The 24,371-nt window shown below is 34.2% G+C and overlaps 1 protein-coding gene across 1 annotated transcript in view; it reads right to left on the bottom strand.

Annotated features, from left to right (window-relative positions):
* Positions 1-162: 162 nt before the first annotated feature.
* Positions 163-24,371, bottom strand: part of Cad89D (cadherin 89D) — a 57,174-nt gene continuing 32,965 nt past the window's right edge. The window contains 15 exon segments of the mRNA XM_081985816.1: positions 163-685; positions 687-761; positions 6,656-6,991; positions 10,261-10,476; positions 10,530-10,598; positions 10,656-10,739; positions 14,095-14,183; positions 14,238-14,456; positions 14,511-14,647; positions 14,702-15,061; positions 15,115-15,354; positions 15,406-15,783; positions 18,960-19,904; positions 19,957-20,192; positions 22,976-23,153. Of these exon segments, the coding sequence (XP_081841942.1) occupies positions 478-685; positions 687-761; positions 6,656-6,991; positions 10,261-10,476; positions 10,530-10,598; positions 10,656-10,739; positions 14,095-14,183; positions 14,238-14,456; positions 14,511-14,647; positions 14,702-15,061; positions 15,115-15,354; positions 15,406-15,783; positions 18,960-19,904; positions 19,957-20,192; positions 22,976-23,153 (3,770 nt within the window). The 3' untranslated portion in view covers positions 163-477.

The following is a 24,371-nucleotide window of genomic DNA, read 5'->3' as shown; positions in this document are numbered from 1 at the left end:
AAGATAAATCCCTAAAAAACTGCAAAAACTTGCTTAAATTAACACTCAGAATAAACTAAAAAAATCAATTAATTTTTTGATTGTTTAATTTCACTTAAACCCTTTTGCTTTTAACATCTTCAATTATCATGGCAACATTGATGTGCAAATAAAGCTCATGAAGAACAAAAATAATTTTATTTATAATATTTAAACTGTAAACTTTACACAACAGAGTATTGCACACAATTAGACTCATACAGTTTTCCTTATGAGCTTATAGAAAGATTAGTAGAATATAAAAGGTGGTTGAAAATAATGTTTTGTTAACAAAAAGTCTTAATAACACTAGAAACTACAAAAATGGTAACCAAAAAAAAACTTATAAGTAAACCCTACGGTATTTACACACTAGTTAGTTTTATTTACATTTTATTAACGTTTTGTACACGCACTTATATTTATTAGAATTGTTTTTGTTTACTAAGCTGTTAAAACTCAGTTGTGCATGGTTCCTACCATCATCAGTCTCTCAGTGGATCGTCTCAAAGCTGAAGGCCCGTTCATAAATATTCCAGAAGGTCCAGCGTTCATGCCGGACATGTTCTGGATTTGACGCAGACCACCCGCATCCAAAATATCTTCTGTTATGGACCGATTTCTGGACCTACGCTGAGTGGTGTGGGTTGAGGGTGGTCCTAGACTGATGATGATGCATCATTGGAGTTGGGTCTCTCAGTTTGCGACTGTTTGGCATCGATTGCAATGAATCTTCATAACTGCTGCACCAACAAGAAAAACTTTGTGTGTACTATGTTTTGCTTGTTAACTAATATTGTAAATTGATTAATCCAAAGACAAAGGTATTGAAAAGATATTGATATCTTTTTATCACACAAATCACTCCTGGTATTTTTTTTACAGGGATGTTAAAAATAGATAGTTTGTAGGTAGTTAATTGTTGAGCGGTTTTTGTTTTTTGGGAATTAATCAATTTTGAATAATTGACTGGCGGTTTTTTGGAAGTCAAGTAAAGAAAGAAGATTGGAAATAATAAGCCTCGAATTGATTTGAGTATTCCGCTGGAATTCGAGAGTTCTACACCGGGCGTGTTAATTAGGCTACATTCCTTGAGGAGATCAAGCGAATTGGCCGAGGCGTGTGACATTAAATCCACAAATCTCACCAGGAAGAGCTATCATTATCTTTGGAATGTTAGAATTTGTTATAACTAATCTTAAATAAGACGAGTTAAAATTATGTCTAGTTTGTAAAAAGTCAACTTTTTTTTCGTTTGTCAACTGAAGAAAAATGTTTAATGACAGAAAGAAGGGATCAAAATGTTTTGTGGCATAAAAAATTAGGCCATCTTAGTGCTAGCAGTATGAAAAAACTACAAGATTTTTCAAAGGGCATGATTTTAAATACTGTAGAATGTGACCAAAAAATAAAGGATTGTGTAGTTTGCTTACAGTCTAAGCAAACTCGTAAACCCTTTAACAGCACTAGGACCAGAGCCACAAGACCATTAGAACTGATACATAGTGATGTGTGTGGTCCAATTGAACCAGAAACCTGGGATGGCAATAGGTATTTCTTGACAATAATGGATGATTTCACTCATTACACTCAAGTTTATCTAATGAGACATAAGAGTGAATCAGCTGAAAATCTTAAAAACTACATACACGAAGTGGAAGCTTCTCAAAATTTAAAAGTATCAAAAATACGGTGCGATAATGGAGGAGAATATAAAAATCGAAACTTCATGGATTGGTGCAAAGCTAGAGGTATAGTTGTAGACTATACAGTGCCCTACTCTCCTCAGCAAAATGGTCGATCTGAGAGGCTAAATCGAACCATAATGGAAAAGGCTAGAGCTCTTATATTTGAGGCAAACTTGGACAAGGCTTTCTGGGGTGAAGCTGTATACACTGCAACTTATTTGTTAAATAGAAGTCCTTCAAGTACTATTGATAAAACTCCTATTGAAATGTGGAATGGAAAAAAACCTGATTTAACAAATTTACAAATCTTTGGATGCATAGCTTATGCGAAAAGACTGGGACCAACGAAGAAGCTTGATTATCGTTGTGATGAGTACATTTTTGTTGGATACTCTTTAGGAAGTTATCGCCTGTGGGACAATAAAAATAGAAAAATCGTAACTTCCAGAGATGTTATCTTTAAAGAACCAGTGGTTAGACCAGAATTTAACACAACTAAAAAAACCGTGTTTCTGGAAGATAACCTAAATGAAGAGATTGAACATTTGGAACCTGCTTCAGATGTAAATTTACCTGAAAATGTCATGGATGAAATCTGCAATGAAAATGTACCTAATGAAGAAGTTTCTGATGTCCAAGAAGAAATCGAAAATAATGTTCAAACAAGAAGTGGAAGAATCATCAAGAAGCCTCAACGATTAAATGAGTACGTAATGCTGTCATACAGCGAAGCTATAAATGGGGTTGAAAAGCACAAATGGGTTGAAGCAATAAATGAAGAGAAGGAGTCATTAGAGAAAAATCAAACTTGGATGTATGTGGACAGAGAGGCGGCTAAAAGTAAGAAGATTTTAAGTAGTAAATGGGTTTTTTCGAATTAAAGAAAATAATAAATATAAAGCTAGACTAGTAATTAGGGGATTTGAGCAAGAACAGGGAATAGATTATACGGAAACGTTTAGTCCAGTCATAAGTACAGCTCCGTTAAGAATTTTGATTGCTTTAGCTGCTAAAAATAGTTTAATAATTAGGAAATTCGATGTCAAAACGGCCTTTTTGTATAGCGAATTAAAAGATGAAATTTTTATGGAAATTCCAGAGGGTTATTCGAAAGTAAATTGTGAAAATAAAATCTGTTTGTTAAAAAAAGCATTGTATGGGCTTAAACAAAGTCCAATGAGGTGGAATGAACATTTTACTTCTGTTTTAAAATCAATTGGTTTAAAACATATTCAAAAATGAATCCTCCACCTTATTTCTAGCGATTTACGTAGATGATGGTCTAATTTTAGGAAATGATGAGAAACAGATTAATATTTTGATTCAGAAATTAACAACTAATTTTGAGATAGTGTCCTGTAAAAATCCAACTTCCTTTTTAGGTATTGAGATTTGCAAAGGCAAAGATTCTATTAAACTTTCTCAAAGTAAGTACATATCAGAAATCTTGGATGATTTTGGTTTGGAAAACATGAAACCAGTTAGTACTCCTATGATTTATAATCCAAGCACTGATGATACTTGTTTGAACAAAGTTTTTCCTTACAGAGAATTAGTAGGTACATTACTATATGTTTCAAATAAAACTAGGCCAGACATATCTTATGCGGTAGGATATTGTAGTAGGAAATTAGATAAACCCTCAGAACGTGACGTAGGAAATATGAAAAGAATTTTGCGTTATTTAGTTTCAACAATCAATTTGGGAATTCAATATACAAGTCATAGTGAGGATTTAAATTTGTTAGCTTATAGTGACTCAGATTTTGCAGGAGATATATACTCAAGGAAAAGCACTACAGGGTATATCATAAAATTTTGTGGTGGTCCTGTAGCATGGTGTTCTAAACGCCAACCTATAGTATCACTTTCCAGTACTGAAGCAGAGTATATAGCTGCTGCAGAATGTATTAAAGAAGCTTTGTTTTTAAAAATCAGTTATAGATGAGCTTTTGGGAGTAAATATAAATATAAATCTACATGTTGATAATCAAAGTGCTATTACTATAATTAAAAATGGACAGTTTAACAAACGCAGCAAGCACATTGATGTCCGGTATCATTTTATTAATGAGAAGGTATCTGAAGGTATTGTTAAATTGTTTTATTGTCCAAGTAATGAGCAGCTTGCAGATAGTTTAACCAAACCTTTAGATAAAGTGAAATTTCAAAATTTTAAATGTAATACGATGTTGGATTAGATTTATGTGTTGTAATAGATAATAAGTATTCTTATTTAAGATTAGGAGAGGGTGTTAGAATTTGTTATAACTAATCTTAAAATTATGTCTAGTTTGTAAAAAGGTAAAATTACCTTTTTGTAATATGGTACAAGTTAGTTTTTGAAGTTGATGTTGTGTAATTATTTCGGGCTGTCTAATTTAATTTTCTTATCTTAAATAAAACGTTCAAAGTTATTACTCTGTTGCTAATTACAACCCAACATGGAAGACGTCCTGCTACAGCAGGGGAAGAAGATTCTAAAAAGCCAGAGGTTACCACGTTCTTCGAGACCGTCTCGGGTTTGAGATAAACCGTTTGGCATCACAGCAGATAAAGAATTATTCTATAGTGCGGGGAGAGAGGGCGTGACGTGCGGTGATATTAAAAGAACAGTAACAGACTGTAAGTAAAGTAATTTCTTTTTAGAATTAAGAATCTTTCGAACTCATAGATAACAGTATTGTAGCAGTAATTTTTAGTTTTGTATTTTGTGAGAGAAGGTAATTATATAATAGGTTAGTTTAGGTTTATTCGTTGTCCTAATAACACAACGTTTTGGCATATACACTGTGTGTAAAAAGTCCGGCAACCCTGAATTATTTCGCAAAATATACAACTTATTGAAAAATATCCTATATAAATATTGACGCACTTTAAACGTTTTACCGTTAGGTGACATTCAGGAATATACAGGGTTAGCCACAATATGGCAATGAATTGAGGTATGTTTTTTCTTATGGAAGGACCATGTTTCAATGACATTTTCTGATTCGCTCTCTTATTCTAATCACATTTCATGTAACATGTTGTATGGTTATCTTAAACAGTTTGGCAGCTATTTAATTATTAAAGAAAACTACACTTTAAATAAGTAAAAAATTTTTATTTGATTGAATGCTGAAAATGTGCCCCTTGAACTGTCTGACAATGAGCTAAATTAAAATAAAATTTTTCAATGACGTTTTGTAACATGTCGCGTGTTATAAGGTTGCATTCATCCATAATTCTTCTTCTTAAATCATCTAAATTTGTCGGTTTTGTTGCATATACCTTATTTTTTAAGTGACCCCATAGAAAATAATCTAGAGGCGTCAAATCCGGTGATCTAGGAGGCCACTCTATTGCACTTCTACGACCTATCCAACGGTTAGGAAACACCTCATCCAAGTACGCCCGTACATGTCTTCCAAAATGTGGTGGCGCACCATCCTGTTGAAACCAAGTATGCTGGAAATTTGGTCCGACTATGTTAATAATTGATGGCACAATTTGGTATTGTAACAAACGAAGATACATCTCTGCTGTCAAATTCCCGTTAATAAAAAAAGGTCCCACTAATGTGGTTTCGACAATTCCGGCCCAAACATTAAGTTTTTGAGGATGTTGTGTGCGTGTCTCTCGCATCCAATGAGGATTTTCACTTGCCCAGTATCTGCAGTTATGCCGATTTATAACACCATTCAACATAAATGTTGCCTCATCAGAGAATACGATTTGATTAAACACATTTTGATTTTCATCGAATTTACGCATCATCGTCTCACAAAATTCCAATCTGCGATCAAAGTCTCCATCTGAGAGCTCTTGAACTAAAGTTATTTTGTATGGATGATATTGATTTTTTCCTAAAATGTTTCCGACAGATTTAAACGAAATATCTGTTCGGGCAGCAGCTTTTCTCAAGGATAAGTGGGGATCTTCTTCATAATGCAACAAGGTTTCCAACGCTTTATCATCACTTGTTGCTTCTTTTGGTCTTCCAGAACGGATTTTATTTGTGCAAGTTCCCGTTTCTTCAAATCTGCGAATGGTTCTTAAAACAGTAGATTTTGCTATTGGGGCTCTATTTGGGAAATTAATGTTAAACTGTTCCACGGTTTCAAAATACGACCTCTGCCTATCGCCAAAACCTCTTATCATAAGCAGAGTTACACGTTCCTTTTCTGTAAGGGACATTGTGTACAAAAAATTATTGACACTACCAGCTAATGTCAAAAATAGGTACCCGCAATCTACTATCAAATGTAACAATCAGGTAAAGGTGAGAATTACTATCGATAAACATGGGATACCATGAAAGCAAATTTGTCTTTAATAATTAAATAGCTGCCAAACTGTTCAAGATAACCATACAACATGTTACATGAAATGTGATCAGAATGAGAGAGCGAATCAGAAAACGTCATTAAAACATGGTCATTCCATAAGAAAAAACATAACCTCAATTCATTGCCATATTGTGGCTCACCCTGTATATTCCTGAATGTCACCTAACGGTAAAACGTTTAAAGTGCGTCAATATTTATATAGGATATTTTTCAATAAGTTGTATATTTTGCGAAATAATTCAGGGTTGCCGGACTTTTTACACACAGTGTATAATAGGTTAGTTTAGGTTTATTCGTTGTCCTAATAACACAACGTTTTGGCATCCCTGTATGGTATTTCTTGTTTTGCTGAATTTAAATTCTAAATTCATTTGTTATTTTATTTTGTGGTTCGATACTAGGAGTGATTTTTTGTGAGGTATAAATGTTCAAAACAAACTGGTTCTTGTACTGTTGGAGAGAACCGGGACGGCAGTCAGGAATCCGTTCAGGAAAGTGAGGTGGACATTATAATGCAAATTAATAAATCCAACCCATTTCTCTCCACGTCAGGACAAGGAAGGTCATCCAGTGTGAATCATAACAGTATAACTAGTTTAGCAGGGACTTTGTACTCACTTGCAACTGTCTTCTCCAGAACTCCTGCCACTGCTATGTCCGCATTGACAGGAGTGCATCATGGCCGCCTCAATACCGGAATCGTGACCGCTTGAGTGTAAACTGGTGATGGATTTTTCCAGAGCCATTGATCCTCTGGATCGTTCTCTGTATCCGCCATACTTGGAGCCTGTATATCTGGGACAAGTGATGTCGTGCTTGGACGTGGTGTATTCCGCCATGGGGGCGATATCGTGTGGCATAGGGTAACGCATCGGTTCACCGTAAGGTGGGGGGTAGAGACCTATTTTGGAGGGACTGAGTCCGTACCTTAAGGTTGATGTGTATTTTTCCATTCTAAAAGTTTTATCATTATTAAAAGGTTTACTGACTGGTCAACCACTTAAAATACTAAAAGTTCAATTTCGGAACAGTCTGAAAATGCTTATTATCTATGAGACCTGAATGGAAAAACGAAAAAGCACCGAAAGAGGCCATCCTGAAAATAGAGCCCTTAATGTATCAGTTAAGAAATATATAAGGAAAGATCTAAGAGAATAGAAAACGAAACAGATAGTGGAAACTATAGAGAACAACAAAAATATGTATTGTTGTATCGCACAAGGAGTAAATTGCAAAGAAAATTCAAGCATTATATGAAAAACTTTACCAGTCCACCATTCCAAACCCCAGAAGTTGCTCCAAACACATCCTAAATATAGGCTCAGAAGATCTTTTTGAGATATTTTACCATCTGAAACCAAAGTCGCCCTCAAACAAATGAAAAACAGAAAAGCCCCCGGAGAAGACAAAATTACTGCGGAAATGCTAAAAATGGAAGGAAACAAATTGGAGGAGACGATAAGACTATTGTTAAATAAAAGCCTATTGGAAGCTTGCTTCCTGACAGTTCTGGAAAACGCCAGAACTGATTCCAGATATTCAGCACATTTACGACGAAGCTACTTTCCACGAAGACCAAATAACCGAAAAGCTTGACAAGGGAGTGGACAGGGTGATATAATCTCGCTCAAGTTAATCACTTTTTGTCCTTAGAAAGTGTCTTCAAGAAATTAGACTGGGACGGAAAGGGCCTAAAAATCGATGGATTGTACCTTGGCCATTTAAGATTTGCGGACGATATAGAGTTGATAAGCACAGATATCCAAGAATGAAAATCAATGCTGCAGGACCTAAATGAAAAATCTTAAGAAATAGGGTTGAAAATGAATGTTGACAAAAAAAAATAATTAGCAACAGACAAGAAGATATTACTATAGAGGACACCATCATAGAAAAAGTAGAAAAATATACAGGGTCCAGTTTTAAGTGTCAATAATTCACCATTTGATAGCTAATCAAAAAATAAGTTGACTTGCATTATGTCATTTTTCTGAAAAACGTTTCCTAAGGAAGATACAGTCCCCCAAATTTCAATTTAAAAAATCGTTTTATGGTTTAAAACTGAACATTCAAGACTTGTGAAAGTCCAAATTTGTACTGAATAGTCTAAAAACTTTTTTACTACTAGGAATGGTCTTATGATTCGCTTTCTCAGACTGCCATCCTGGTTGAGTGTCTGAAACTGGCAATCAAGAAGTAAAAAAAGTCCGGAAATCAAGACAAAGATTGTTTGTATAGTGCATGAAACTGAAACTCATTTTTTACTACTAAAAATAATATAAAAGTTGACTTTTAATGCTAGAACTGACTTTACTAGGACTAAAGAGAGTCCAAAAGTATAATTTCAAGACTTTAATTGGTGTACAACTCAATTTTCTGGACTGGACAACAAGTCTAGAAGTAAATTAAATTTTCGGACTATTTTATTTCTAAAAATTAGTTCTCAAGACTATTATTGTAGCATTTGGTACCAACATTTTTTACTTTTATTACTGAAGAAACTTGACTTTTGGAAATAGTCTTAAACTCGATTTTTCAATCTTGAAAAGCACTAAAAATAGTCTGAATTTCTTAGAGATGCTACAATTTATTGCACCTATGAGTGTAGAAGTCAATTTAATAGTGAAGAAGCTTGAAATTACATTTTCAAGATTATGGTCAGTGGACAAACTAGCTTTTAGGCGTGATAAGTCAAAAACTTTGAAAAGATAGTCTTGAAACTCGATTTCAGGCACTGAAAACAGCCTAAAAACAGTCTAGTTTATTAAGAAATACCCGAATTTTTAGCACTGAGGTGTCTAGAAGTCGATTTAATAGTGACAAAGCTTGGAATGCCATTTTAAGTCTATGAAGAATGTAAAAATTGTTTTTTAAGTTTGCTATGTCAATAACTTGGTGAAGATAGTCTTGAAACTCGATTTTCCAAGCTGAAAGCACTTTTAAAGCACTAAAAATAGTCCAGAATTCGAAGAAAATGAAAAGCAAAGTAAAAAGCATGAAAAGTTAGTTTTCAAGACAATTTAAATGAATCTAATGTCAATGTCCTGCATCTAAGACTATTTTCAAAACTAAAATATTGAAATTTGTCTTAAAATTATGAAAACTTACTTCAAATGCAAATTTTAAGCTTCTGATGTCACTTTTCATTAGTTCAGTCACATTTTGGGGTTCAAGTCAATTTTTAAGGTTTAAATGTATGAATTTGTAGTAGCAAATTCTTGAAAAAGTAGTTTTTATGTCTACAAGTCAATTTTTAGTATTAAAGTTTCTTGATTTGCATGAAAACTGGTTAAAAACATAATTTTTAAGCTTCTGAAATTTTTATCTTTTCTAATTCAATTTTCAAAACTACTAAGTCTTTTAGTTTGCCTGGAAACTATGAAAACTGGCTACAATAATATTTTTTAAACTTCTTAAGTGAATTTTCCGTTTCCAAGACAATTTTTAAGTTGGGTTGGGTTAGTTTTGGGTCTTTGACCGTAATAACATGTAATAAAGTGCTTGTTCCAAATTTGATCAATATTGCTCCAACGGTCTGACAGTTATAACAAAAAAAAACGATTTTTTAAACAGAAATTTGAAGGACTGTATTTTCCTTATGAAGCACTTTTCAGGAAAATGACATAATGAATGTCAACTTATTTTTTAATTGGTTATGGATTGGTGAATTATTGACATTTAAAACTGGACCACCCTGTATATGAGACATAATTAAAAAACGAGAAGGATACAGCAAACGTGGGGGTAGCATTTGACAAACTTCATCTTTAAGGATAAAAATGTTCCAATATATCTGAAACGCAAAACGTATGACAGTTGCATATTACCAGTGGCAACTTATGGACGGGAAACTATGGCAATGACCAAAAAAAATGGTAGAAAATCTGACGGTAACGCAACGAGCCATGGAAAGGATTATGTTGGGTGTAAGATTGATTGACAAAATCCCCAACCAGAGTAACCAACATCACAAAATAGTCATACAGGGTAACATTTTGGAGACCCGGAAAGAGATGGATAGATAATATCGTGACCATAGAGGAAAAACGGCGAATGAAATCAGCCAGAAATAGAAAAAAGCATGGAAGCAACTAGAAGAGGCCTAACACTAGATGGAGGAACCTGTATATGTAAACCAATTGTTCTACGCAGACATTATTTGCACCTTTGAATATGGTTTTGTATAAGGTTTTCAATAATAAATCGTAAAACTTTTCTATTACCTTCTCTTTTTCCGCTTAATACACACAACGCAAGCCGCTGTGGTAAGGGCTCCCATAAAAACTATGCAACCCACAATAATGGCCCCAATTTCGATCGAAGACAATATCAATCTGGGTGTGCGCGTCCGATGCTTTTCGATGTGACCGCTGGATAATGAGAGCACTTTTGGACCTTCTAAACCTTTTTCAATTTGCTTCTGCTTTCTTAGAAGCACTCTAAAAGTGTTTTTTTTAGCACTTCCTTCAAATTCATGAAGAATTAAACTCACTTTTCCAGTTGGCTCATGTCTAGGACAGTGTTTAAAGCCGGGTCTACGGCATAAAGGTACATATCCGTCCTGAAATTTAGCTTTAATTAATTGGTTTCATTTTTCAAAAAAGTAGAATTGTCTTACGCAGTACTGTCCACCAGATTTCTGTCGTCGTGGGGCTCCACTTTTCGAACTCGTACATCCAACCCGGTTGTGTTATACAAAACGCTGTGGTACAAAAAAGTGTTAACCTTTAAGGGTCAGTATTTTTGCTTCAGAATAATTTTATTCCAAAGATTATTTCCTTCAATAATTAGTGGTTTTTAAAACCACTTTCGCTCATGCTATTTATTAATAGTATATTATAAACCTAAGGACTAAAGTGGTTCTTTAATTAGTTAGTGGTAAAAGTGGTTCTTTAGTTACCACTAAGTTTTTAAGGGATTAAAAGACACTTTAGTCACGAGGTTTATATACTATTTTATGCACTTTAGAATGCGAGAAACTAAAAATAAATAAAATTACAAAACTAACAGTGGTTACAACGGTACTCTCGTATTACTGATAGTTGTTATTGATTGTTGTTGGCATGGTGGATTCACTTAAAATTTATTGTGCCCTGGAAGTGTTGCTATGGCACAAAACAAATGTCAATCAGTTGTTATCAAACGGTGAGTCCAGAAAAATCGTATTTTTTGAAAATGAACATTGAAGAGGCCGCCCAAGAGGCCATCGCTAGCCTTCTTCCAGAAAAATCTCGCGAGGCTTACAAAAAACAGTTTCTTGGTTACCAAAAATGGTGCGTTGAACAGAATGCAGAGAATTTTACGGATGAAAAGGTGCTCCTGGCTTACTTCCTGCAGAAGTCTAAGAAGCTCAAGGCATCTTCTCTATGGAGCCAATATTCCATGATCAAAGCCACGATAATATCTGAAGCAAACGTCGACATCAGCAAATACAGTAAACTCCAGGCATTTCTAAAGAGACAGAATGACCATTATAAGCCGAAGAAGTCCAAGACATTGGATTTCGACCATATAAGAGATTTTCTTCGAAATGCTCCAGATGAACAATATCTAGCCCAAAAGGTAAGATTATTTTCTTTACTTTGAATATTTTCCTGATAGTACTACTAAAAATAACACCATTGATTATTTTTGTCTACAAAACTACAAAATGTACTGACAGGAGACAATTTTGTTGCAGGTGGTGCTGATTATGGGAGTCGCTGGAGCATGTCGAGGAAAGGAGCTCGCCAGCTAGACTGCAACGATGTCTCGGATCATAAAAGCTTTTTTCTGGTAAATCTACGGGGTACAAAATCAGGAAAGGATCGCTTGTTTGTGATAAAAACGTCTGGCGAAAACTCTACGAATGTAGTGGAATTAGTGAGAAAGTAGATTGGTCTAAGGCCACCTACAAAGCATACACGATTTTTTGTGTCTTACAAAAATGGGAAGCCCATAGGAAAAAATACATTTGGACAGCTACCAAGGAGAATTGCTGGCTACTTGAGACTACCAAACGCAAACCTATATACTGGGCATTGTTTTCGCAGATCATCAGCTTCTTACTTGTCGACTCTGAGTCAACCATAGATGTGTTGAAAAGACATGGTGGCTGGAAAAGCAGTTCTGTTGCTGAAGGTTATGTTGAAAATTGATTGTATCAAAAGAAGAATGTTGCCGATCAAATATTCACCAATGTCTTCTCCGATGTTGATATGGCATAAGAAACATTAGAAAGATCAATTTCAGAAAATGAGACAACGGCAACGGCGACTGCTACGTATGTGCAGAATATGTTTACTACTAAAAATGTTGCTTCCAATTGTCCACCCTTCGTTAGCCTTGCAAACTGCACCAAAGTCAATATAAATGTAAATATATATAATAATAATAAGAACTAGATTTAATTTATGTTTATGTTAATTATCCTTTTTCGTCCTTACACTTTAACAAATAAATAAAATTTCAATAAAATCATTGTTTGATTTGGAAGAATTTACTTTAAATCCCCCAGGGATTAAAAGTAATTTGCAGGATTAAAAGTGTCTCTTTTATCAGTCTAAGTGCACTTTTAATCCCTAAAGTGCATAAAACAAATTACTTAGAAACTCGTTTTTCCGAATTTATTTTACCCCCGATAATTTCTACTGAAATCGTGAACTACTATTTATCAATTCCGTCACTTCTATAGAAATTTTCCTAAGATTATTTCCCTCATTGTACTAACAGCCAATAAAATTCAATGAACCTTTCTAGTTTGACCAATGAGAGCCGTTTTATACTGAATAAATCCGTAGCTGCTAAAATTTAACAGTGACAATTCCACTCATGTACAAAAAATGCCATATATACGTCATCAAAACACGGTTTGCTATCGGCTAATAAGGAAGGAAGAGAGTTTGCTAGCGGATAAAAAAATCGGATAAATTTTGCTGTTGATTTCATCGTTTCCACGGATTTTCACTACACTTCTATTGTTGCAATGTCTTACCTTGAGATTTTTGCTGGCACTGTCAATTTTGATTTTTGTTCGTATTGTTTTGGTTATGGCTCGCTTCGGATAGAATTTTACTGCAGAAAATCAAAAGAACCAGAAAAATGTATTTCTGCCAGTACAAGGTAGTCGCAGTCTTATTATATTATTGATTATATTCATGGAATTGTCTTATCAAATACCATTCGAGCTCAGATTTTGAACAGGATAATTTTTCCGCTTGTCTTCTCATACTTTCTTTATGGTACATAACTCGACCTGTTTAGCAAAATCACTCGAGCTGCGCTCTCGTGATTTAGTTACAACAGCTCTCGTGCAGTTACACCAAAAAGAAAGTGTTCTAAGACAAGCACAAAAATTATCCGGCTAAATCTGAGCTCTTGTGGTATTGCCCCCGAATAAACACCTCCTACCTTTTTCAAATACGTTTTTTGAAGACCATTTGATATTAAACGGAACAGGATTTAGACACATATAAAATTTAAGCTATTTTCTTCAATATTAATAATAAATAAATCAGTACAACGTAGTTTTCATTAAAAAATTACATAAATTAAAATATTATGACGTCTGATTGTCAATTTGAAATGTAAACAAAAATATACATGACTGAACGAAAATCTGTCGTCTGCTGGGGTGAGTTCAATATTATCATTAATTTCATCACGTTTAGTTTAGTATTTGTGTTCTAACTAAGGTGTTTTCTTGTTAATAAACTAAAATGTGAGTTTTCAGGAAATAATCTTGACATATACCCCTCGGCGTTCACGTTTTATCACGTAAAATGTGCATTGGTAGGTTTTTTGCAAAATTTTTCTTTTAGGCAAATGGTTTCGACTAAATAATTTTTTGGAAAAATTTTATCGTCGAATTATTTAGTCTTAATCATTTTCCAAGCAAAATTTTGCAAAAAATCACCTATGCACAGTTTACCCGATAAAACGAACGTCTCGGGATATAACCTTTGATAATTTCTACTGAAATCATGAACTATTATTTATCAATTCCGTCACTTCTATAGAAATTTTCCCAAGAATAAATTTATCCCGAGGTGCAAATACCGGCTCTAAATTAAACTAACCTTGTTATATTACTAATGCTATCTTCCACTTCAGAAGGTCTCATCCCCATTACCATTATCACTTGCTTCTGTTCATCTAACACGTACACCTATCAAATACTTTTCTCAGTTAGAGGACCTGCTTTAAAGAATACTCAACTTACAAGAACATTAGCTATAGTGCTAAGTCCATCATCGGCTCCATTCTTATCAGTTGCCTTGACATCGAATCCAAATACTTTACCAACATCCTTGTTGAAGTTGGCTGTGGCCCGAATTTGCCCACTGACAGAATCTATGGCAAATCGTCGATTTGCCTCTTCATTCCTGCTCAGAATTTGGAATCTGACTTCTCCGTTGATACCCAAATCTGGATCGGAAGCCTGCAAACCAAAATTTAAAACTCGGCTATCTTTTGAAGATAATCCAGAACCCACTTGCAAGCGGATGACCTCGTAACCGTAACCTGCAGTTGCAGGAATAGCCGCAACAATCGGTCTTCCAGTCGACATGAACTTGGGAGGATTATCGTTTACGTCTGTTATCCGTACAATGACTTTAACTTCGTTCAGACCTACAAAAAGTCTTGTATTGAATGTTCAGAGAAGTGATAAAGAAAATTTCCAACCTAAGTTACCAAGTCGCTCATTGGTTACTGGATACACCATCACAGTCATATCTCTCCCTAACTTGTACTGATCAAGTCGTACAACTAACTCGTAATGAGCCTTCTTCTCTCTGTCAGGACTTTGAATGACATACAAAGTGCCATTTTTAGGATCAATGCGGAACATGTCTTTAATGTCGCTGTTTTTCTCGTTCACCAAACTAAAACGCAGTTTCTGCATTTTGTACGCGTCGGTAACATTCAAAGTTAGTATCTTCAAAGGTACTGGCACGTTTTCTTCCACTTCAATTTCATAGTATCGATGAGCAAACACTGGACTTTCTTCGGTGGCTATATCTTCGGGAACATCAATCACACTCACTAAAACCCACATTGATTAGTTTAAAAATGGGAACAGGTTTTAGAAAGAGTACCGATCAGTAAAGCAGAGGCACTGAGACTTGGTGAACCTAAATCAGAGGCCACTATGGTGATGTTGTGGGATTTGGCGGTTTCATAGTCCAATTTTCCGATGGTTGTGATTATTCCTTCTTTAGAGTCGATGGCAAACAAGTTTGGCTGACCTCTTCTAAAGGGGATGTCAAACAGAATTAAACCATTTCCGTTGCCCGTAAAGTCAGAGTCGTTGGCAAACACTCTTGTTATTGGGGCTCCTAAAATTGTACACATTTTCTAAACTGTCAACTTGTGATACTAGAACTTACCAATCGGACTGTTTTCCGAAGCGGTGGCGCGGTACACAGGGATTTTGTCCTGATAATAGTGATTGCTGTGCATTTTCGGTTCAGGATTGGCCACCAAGTCATCATAGCCGAAAAATAGGGGCGCGTTGTCGTTAATGTCTAAAACGTTCACTTCCACATTAACGGTGCTGCTTAAAGATTTGCCTTCGATTGGGTTGTCCCTAGCAATCACCATGAAAGCATATTTGTCTTTGGTTTCTCTGTCTAAAAGTCCGTTGACGCTCAATTGACCGTTGTAAGGTGAAATGGAGAACGGTACCACTGTGTTGTTTTCCGTTTTGATTGTATACGAGATGTTTGCGTTTGCACCGTGGTCTGCATCCATTGCCTCTATTTTACCTAAAAATGTATTAGTTTTTTCTTGTTAAAATTGCGTTAAAATTGTCAATAATGAATATTGGTACATCTACTAAGTCTAAGGGTGCAATGGTTTTTTTTGCACATATTTTCTTAAAATTTTGTAGATATTAACTATCGTATAAAAATAACATTATTTGACTTTCCAGTGGCGTCCGTACAAGCATAGTACTAAATTTTTTTTGTAGGAAAAAAGCGAGGAAAAAAGTGCTACACCAGTGATTTTTCATAAAATACAAATCAATTTTGAATTTTCTTAAAATGAAAATACAGTTCTTCAAAGTTCACTTTAAAAAATCGTTTTTTTTTGTCATAACTGTCAAACCGTTCGAGCAATATTGATCAAATTTGGAACAAGCACTTTATTACACGTTATTACGGTCAAAGACCCAAAACTAACCCAACCCAACTTAAAAATTATCTTGGAAACGGAAAATTCACTTAAGAAGTTTAAAAAATATTATTGTAGCCAGTTTTCATAGTTTCCAGACAAACTAAAAGACTTTAGTTTTGAAAATTGCATTAGAAAAGATAAAAATTTCAGAAGCTTAAAAATTGTGTTTGTAACCAGTTTTCATGCAAATCGAGAGACTTTAATACTAAAAATTGACTTGTAGACATAAAAACTACTTTTTCAAGAATTTGTTACTACAAATTCATACATTTAAACCTTAAAAATTGACTTGAACCCCAAAATGTGACTGAACTAATGAAAAGTGACATCAGAAGCTTAAAATTTGCATTTGAAGTAAGTTTTCATAATTTGAAGACAAATTTCAATAGTTTAGTCTTGAAAATAGTCTTAGATACAGGACATTGACATTAGATTCATGAAAATTGTCTTGAAAACTAACTTTTCGTGCTTTTTACTTTGCTTTTCATTTTCTTCGAATTCTGGACTATTTTTAGTGCTTCAAAACTGCTTCCAGCTTGGAAAATCGAGTTTCAAGACTATCTTCACCAAGTTATTGACATAGCAAACTTGAAAAACAATTTTTACATTCTTCATAGACTTAAAATGGCATTCCAAGCTTTGTCACTATTAAATCAACTTCTAGGCACCTCAGTGCTAAAAATTCGGGTATTTCTTAATAAACTAGACTGTTTTTAGTGTTTTAAGGCTGTTTTCAGTGCCTCAAATCGAGTTTCAAGACTACTAACATACATTATGTCATTTTTCTGAAAAAGGCTTCTTAAGGAAAATATAGTTCTTCAAATTTCACTTTAAAAAATCGTTTTTTTTGTCATAACTGTCAGACCGTTGGATCAAATTTGGAACAAGCACTCATGTAATTAATACTTATTATGAATGACGTTTGCCAAAATTCTCCAGAAGTGTAGATACAGGAAGATGGTTTTCATGTTTTTGTCTTATTTTCTAGGTGTTTGGATATTTTTCAAAAATTACAGTTTCTTTTAATTTTATTGTTCAAGATGAAAAAGAAATTATTTCTTATAAAATTCTAATTTAAAACTTTGTTTCCGAGATAATTCAGTTATTACGTTCAAAGATCCAAAACTAACCCAACCCAACTTAAAAATTGTCTTGGAAATGAAAAATTGACTTAAGAAGCTTAAAAAATTTTATTGTAGCCAGTTTTCATAGATTTCAAATAAACTGAAATTCTTTAGTTGTGAAAATTGATTTAGAAAAGATAAAAATTGATTTCAGAAGATTAAAATTGTGTTTCTAACCAGTTTTCATACACATCCAGAGACTTTTTATTCAAAATTGACTTGTTTACATAAAAAAAACACTTTTTCTAGAATTTTTTATTACAAATTCATACATTTAAACCTTAAAAATTGACAAATTTCAATATTTTTAGTCTTGAAAATAGTCTTAGATACAGGACATTGACATTAGATTCATAAAAATTGTCTTGAAAACTAACTTTTCGTACCTTTTACTTTGCTTTTCATTTTCTTAGAATTCTGGACTATTTTTAGTGTTTCAAAACTGCTTTCACCTTGGAAAAGCGAAGTTATTGACATAGCAAACTTAAAAAAACAATTTTTACATTCTCCATTGACTTAAAATGTCGTTCTAAGCTTTTTTACTATTAAATCGACTTCTAGACACCTCAGTGCTAAAAATTTAAGTATTTCTTAAAAATTGAGACTGTTTTTAGTGCTTTAAGATGCTTCAAGACTATCTTTTGACTTATCAGGCCTAAAAGCCAGTTTGGACACTGTCCATAGTCTTGAAAATGTCATTTCAAGCTTCTTCACTATTAAATTGACTTCTACACTCATAGGTGCAATAAATTGTAGCATCTCTAAGAAATTCAGACGGGGTTTAGTGCTTTTTAAGACTGGAAAATCGAGTTTAAGACTTTTTCCAAAAGTCAAGTTTTTGCAGTAATAAAAGTAACAAATTTTGGTACCAAATGCTACGATATTAGTCTTGAGAACTAATTTTTAGAAATGAAATAGTCCCAAAATGACTTGTACACCAATTAAAGTCCTGAAAATAGACTTTTGGACTCTCTTTAGTCCTAGTAAAATTAATTCTAGCCTTAGAAATCAACTTTTAGATTATTTTTAGATGATTCATGTACAATACAACCTTTGTCTTGATTTCCGGACTGTTTTTAGTTTTTACCAGGAAGGCAGTCTAAAAATACGAATTATGAGACTATTCCTAGTAGTTAATAGCAAATTTTTAGACTATTCAGTACAAATTTGGATTCTCACAAGTCTTGAATGTTCAGTTTTACACTATAAAACGATTTTTTAAATTGAAATTTGGTGGGCTGTATCTTAGGAAACGTTTTTCAGAAAAATTACATAATGCAAGTCAACTTATTTTTTGATTGGCTGGACACTTAAAACTGGACCACCCTGTATTTAGCAAACTAGCATCACTTTTTGATGCAAAATAGCCGCTAAAATTACACAAGTGCAATTTGGGACACTAAGTTTAAGGTTCTAGTGGTAAAGTTGTTTATCAACCATGTCCTCATGGTTATATGAAGGTATTTAACAGTAAATATTGTATTAACTGAGAATTTCTGTTTATTACTAATAAATAAGGTTGATTTTGGTAAATGTTTCGAAAAAAAAATCAATCAAAGTGTCGGAAAAACTATAAACTATTAAGTTCTGCAAGCATTTTAACGCACTTAAGTAAACCATAGGTCAATATAAACACTTACCCAGTACTTTTCTATTGTAAGCAGCCTCTTCAGTATCGAAATTGTACCACGACTTCTTAAACACTGGAGTATGATCGTTCACATCTTTCACAACGACTCTCACTAAAATATAGTCCCTGAGGAGTCCCCGATCGGTGGCCGAAACGTTGAGTCTAAACTCGGATTCTGCCGGTAAAACTCTACCTACCGACAGTTCTCCCGTTGTGGGATGTACCATGAAGTATTGAATCAAGTGGAACGGTTCCGTAGACTTTTCGTTAGGAATGTAAGCCTCCGACACCATTTCGTACTTAACATTTGCGTTTTCCTCAGTGTCTTTGTCGGTGGCTGTGAGTTTTAGTACCGCGCTGCCAATTCCGACATCTTCAGGCACCGAAATAACCGGAGAGGTTTTTTGTCTCGGTTTCTTCGCTTTAAGGTACGCTTGAGTAAGTACAAACTTGGAGGTGTTGCTGTTTTTGTCTTCTTCGAAGTGGGTCAGTCTGTTCCCATCCTTGTCGTACTCTTTCACTTTCACCCCTTTGTCCGTGTAAATTTCGATTTCGTTAAAAACGGGGGCGTTGTCATTCTCGTCCTCGATTTGAATAGTCAGTTTGGCTTCGCTGTACAGTCCACCTTTGTCCTTGGCCACCAGTCTTAAATTATAAACGTCGGTGGTTTCACGATCTAAAGGTGAGCTGGAGCTGATGAACTGGATTTTCCCGGTGTTTTTATCCAGTCTGAAAATTTCACTTCCAATTCCAAAAATGGTTACAGTAAATTGTCCATTAGCGCCGCTGTCTTTGTCCGTAACGTGTACAGGAAAGTTCAAATCTACTTCAGTACCAGACTTGGCGTTTTCCTTGATTTTACCCTCGTAGCTGGTTCTTTCAAAAGTTGGTTTGTTGTCATTCTCATCATCGACAACGATGGTCACCTGGTATATTCCAGAACCGAGCACGTTTTCTGCAAATTACATTATTTTCTTTCAGCTGTCAGTAGAATTAAAATTTTATACCTTTGTTATACTCTGCAATAACAGTTAAGCGATACACATCGCGAGTTTCGCGATCCAAAGGTTGTAAAGTGTGTAAAGTACCATCGGTTGTGATGGCCAGCATATCGGTAACGTCCTTCTGGTTGGCTATGGTAAACCTCAAGCTGCTAGTCATGTTGTTTTTGAATCCCAGTCTGCCAATCAGCACATTTGGTTGATTTTCTTTGACGTGGAATTCGATAGGGCTGTTACCAGTTCTAAAAGTAGATAAAAAAAAGAGAAATTAAAAAAAAATTGATTTATTAGCCTTAAGATAATATAGGTATAGATAATATACAGGGTGGTCCAGTTTTAAGTGTCAATAATTCACCATTTGATAGCTAATCAAAAAATAAGTTGACTTGCATTATGTCATTTTTGTGAAAAACGTTTCCTAAGGAAGATACAGTCCTCCAAATTTCAATTTAAAAAATCGTTTTATAGTTTAAAACTGAACATCCAAGACTTGTGAAAGTCCAAATTTGTACTGAATAGTCTAAAAACTTTTTTACTACTAGGAATGGTCTTATGATTCGCTTTCTCAGACTGCCATCCTGGTTGAGTGTCTGAAACTGGCACTCAAGAACTAAAAAAAGTCCGGAAATCAAGACAAAGATTGTATTGTGCATGAAACTCATTTTTTACTACTAAAAAAAATAAAAAAGTTGACTTTTAATGCTAGAACTGACTTTACTAGGACTAAAGAGAGTCCAAAAGTATATTTTCAAAACTTTAATTGGTGTACAACTCAATTTTCTGGACTGGACAACAAGTCTAGAAGTAAATTAAATTTTCGGACTATTTTATTTCTAAAAATTAATTCTCAAAACGTATTATTGTAGCATTTGGTACCAAAATTTTTTACTTTTATTACTGAAGAAACTTGACTTTTGGAAATAGTCTTAAACTCGATTTTTCAGTCTTAAAAAGCACTAAAAACAGTCTCAATTTCTTAGAGATGCTACAATTTATTGCACCTTTGAGTGTAGAAGTCAATTTAATAGAGAAGAAGCTTGAAATAACATTTTCAAGATTATGGTCAGTGGACAAACTGGCTTTAGATAGTCTTGAAACTCGATTTGAGGCACTGAAAACAACCTTAAAACACTAAAAACAGTCTAGTTTATTAAGAAATACCCGACTTTTTAGCACTGAGGTGTCTAGAAGTCGATTTAATAGTGACAAAGCTTGGAATGCCATTTTAAGTCTTTGAAGAATGTAAAAATTGTTTTTTAAGTTTGCTATGTCAATAACTTGGTGAAGATAGTCTTGAAACTCGATTTTCCAAGCTGAAAGCAGTTTTGAAGCACTAAAAATAGTCCAGAATTCGAAGAAAATGAAAAGCAAAGTAAAAAGCACGAAAAGTTAGTTTTCAAGAATCTAATGTCAATGTCCTGCATCTAAGACTATTTTCAAGACTAAAATATTGAAATTTGTCTTCAAATTATGAAAACTTACTTCAAATGCAAATTTTAAGTTTCTGATGTCACTTTTCATTAGTTCAGTCACATTTTGGGGTTCAAGTCAATTTTTAAGGTTTAAATGTATGAATTTGTAGTAACAAATTCTGGAAAAAGTAGTTTTTATGTCTACAAGTCAATTTTTAGTATTAAAGTCTCTCGATTTGCATGAAAACTGGTTACAAACACAATTTTTAAGCTTCTGAAATTTTTATCTTTTCTAATTCAATTTTCAAAACTAAAGTCTTTTAGTTTGTCTGGAAACTATGAAAACTGGCTACAATAATATTTTTTAAACTTCTTAAGTGAATTTTCCGTTTCCAAGACAATTTTTAAGTTGGGTTGGGTTAGTTTTGGGTCTTTGACCGTAATAACGTGTAATAAAGTGCTTGTTCCAAATTTGATCAATATTGGTCCAACGGTTTGACAGTTATGACAAAAAAAACGATTTTTTAAACAGAAATTTGAAGGGCTGTATTTTCCTTAGGAAGCACTTTTCAGGAAAATGACATAATGAATGTGAACTTATTTTTTAATTGGCTATGGATTGGTGAATTATTGACATTTAAAACTGGACCACCCTGTATATAAATTTTTGAATGTATTATCGGATAGTGGATTATTGACATTTAAAACTGAACCATCCTGTATATGACATTTAAAACAGATGTGACATTGGCTGTACAAGATTTTATTCAGACATCCTGACAAAAAGTAGTCACGTGACCAACTGATGACGTCACATCCGTTTTGGCTCACTTACAAAGTTTACCTCCATTTTAGTTTCTAGAGCATCAATTCTCTCTTCTTATCATGGGATTCCTATGCATCACTTTAAAATTTCCATACCTGTACCTATATAATTTTCAATGTTTTCTGCATTTAGAACTGATCCAAGTCACTCTTAGAAGGATTCAAATAATTTGAGAGTCAGTAATTTTTGTCCAAATCCAATACAAAAGGATCATTAGAAACTTTAGGTAAAATGATCTTATAATGTCTATTTCGATCTTTTTCATGTATGAAAATGACACTTACGAGGTCATAAGTCCTCAGGTGTCAATTGTCAAATGCGTCCCTTCTTTGTCAAGTGCATTGATTTATAATAATTTTCTCATAATGTTATCATCTTTGGTTTATCATGAATAGTTTAACATTTTCCACATACAATGTATATGAGAAAACGTTAATTTTATCTTTAAGGAAAACGAAGATGGTACAAACTGATCCAAACGAAAAAGAATTTCAGAACACTTCTTCCTAAAGTATATTTCTGCAGAGAACTGCAACTTTTTGGTCTTGATATATCTAATACCCGTTTTCCTGACACTTTTATAGACAACTTAAGCTCAGTTGAGATTTGAATGTGACAGATTACGTGCAAAATATTACAGTTTAAACAACACTTGCTCTTAAACCCAACTTAGTTATGCACAAATTCATTAGACAATCCTTGAGAGACTAATTAGAAACCTAACAAGTAGTCCCAAAGACTATTATATAAACTCTTCTTAATTTTGTCAGTATATGACTGTACCAACCTCATAAGTACTGTGCGTTCATCTTTAGGATCCACCACATGTAGTGTGACATTAGTGTATAAAGTCAAATCTCGTCCGTCGGTTACGACTCCGTCGAAATCATAATTTGACCTGCTGAACTTCTTCAAGTCGTCCACAACTGTTATAACGCCGGATCTTTCTTCAACAGCGAAGGGCACTGAAACCACAAAAAATTTGATTCCTAAAAAGCTCGGTTCACATGAATCCGGAACATTCGCGGAAAATCGTTCAGCCAATCAGCGTTCTGTCCGTCTATCCGGAACGGATTGCATATTTTGATATTTTCCGCGCGTAAACGTCGTAATCATGACATTCATGACAGGGACAGAAAACAAAACAGAAACAGCAAAGCAAATATGTCCGTGGATATGAACGAAAACGATTTTAACACTACGCTAATTGATTTTGTCCAAAGTTACCTCATTTTGTGGGATTCTAAGCACCCTCAACACAAGGATAATAATGCCTTGAAGAAGGCTTGGCTTCAGATTGCCAATCGAATGAAAACAATAGGTATTCGGTACAGTCAGAAAGAAAAGCGCTGCCAAAGTTTGAACTGGCAGAAACACAGTTTGAAAAGACAGTCAGCAACAAAATCGTCTGTTAAACTCACTTGGAGTGAGAAAATGACAGTTTTAGGCACATTTTTGGAATCTTCATTAAATTTCTTATCCAATAACCTAAAAAAAAATCACAAAATTCGGTACAGTCAGGGAGAAAAGTGCTGCCAAAGTTTGAACTGGCAGAAACACAGTTTGAAAAGACACAGGGCGACAAAATCGTCTGTTAAACTCACTTGGAGTGAGAAAATAACAGTTTTATCCACATTTTTGGCATCCTTATTAAGTTTCCTATCTACTAACCTAAAAAAATACTAAAAAATCGAGTATAGTCAGTTAGAAAAACAGTAGCAAAGTTTGAACTGCCAGAAACACAGTTTGAAAGGACAGTCAGAGACAAAATCGCCTGTAAAACCCACTTGGAATGATAAAATGACAGTTTTAAGCACATTTTTGGAATCCTCGTTAAATTTCCTATTCAGGTACTTGGAAAAACCCTATAAAATGTGGTACAGTCTGGGAGAAAAGCAGTGTCAAATTTTGAACTAAAAGAAACCTCTTCCGAAGGACAGTCAGGGTGAAAATCGCTGGTGAAACCCACTTCTAGTAAGACAATGTTTGATTTAAGTACATTTTTGGAATCCTCATTAAATTTCCTATTCAATAGCCAAAATAGTGTCAAAGTTTGAATTGTTAGAAACACAGTTTGAAAGGACAGTCAAACACAAAATCGCCTGTAAAACCCACTTGGAATGAGGAAATGACAGTTTTAAGCACATTTTTGGAATCCTCATTAAATTTCCTATCCACTAACC

Source organism: Ips typographus, linkage group LG1 (assembly GCF_016097725.1).
Source record: "Ips typographus isolate SLU linkage group LG1, UJ_Ityp_2.0, whole genome shotgun sequence".
In the NCBI taxonomy this organism is placed as follows: Eukaryota; Metazoa; Arthropoda; class Insecta; order Coleoptera; family Curculionidae; genus Ips; species Ips typographus.
This window is presented reverse-complemented; position numbering and strand designations above follow the sequence as displayed.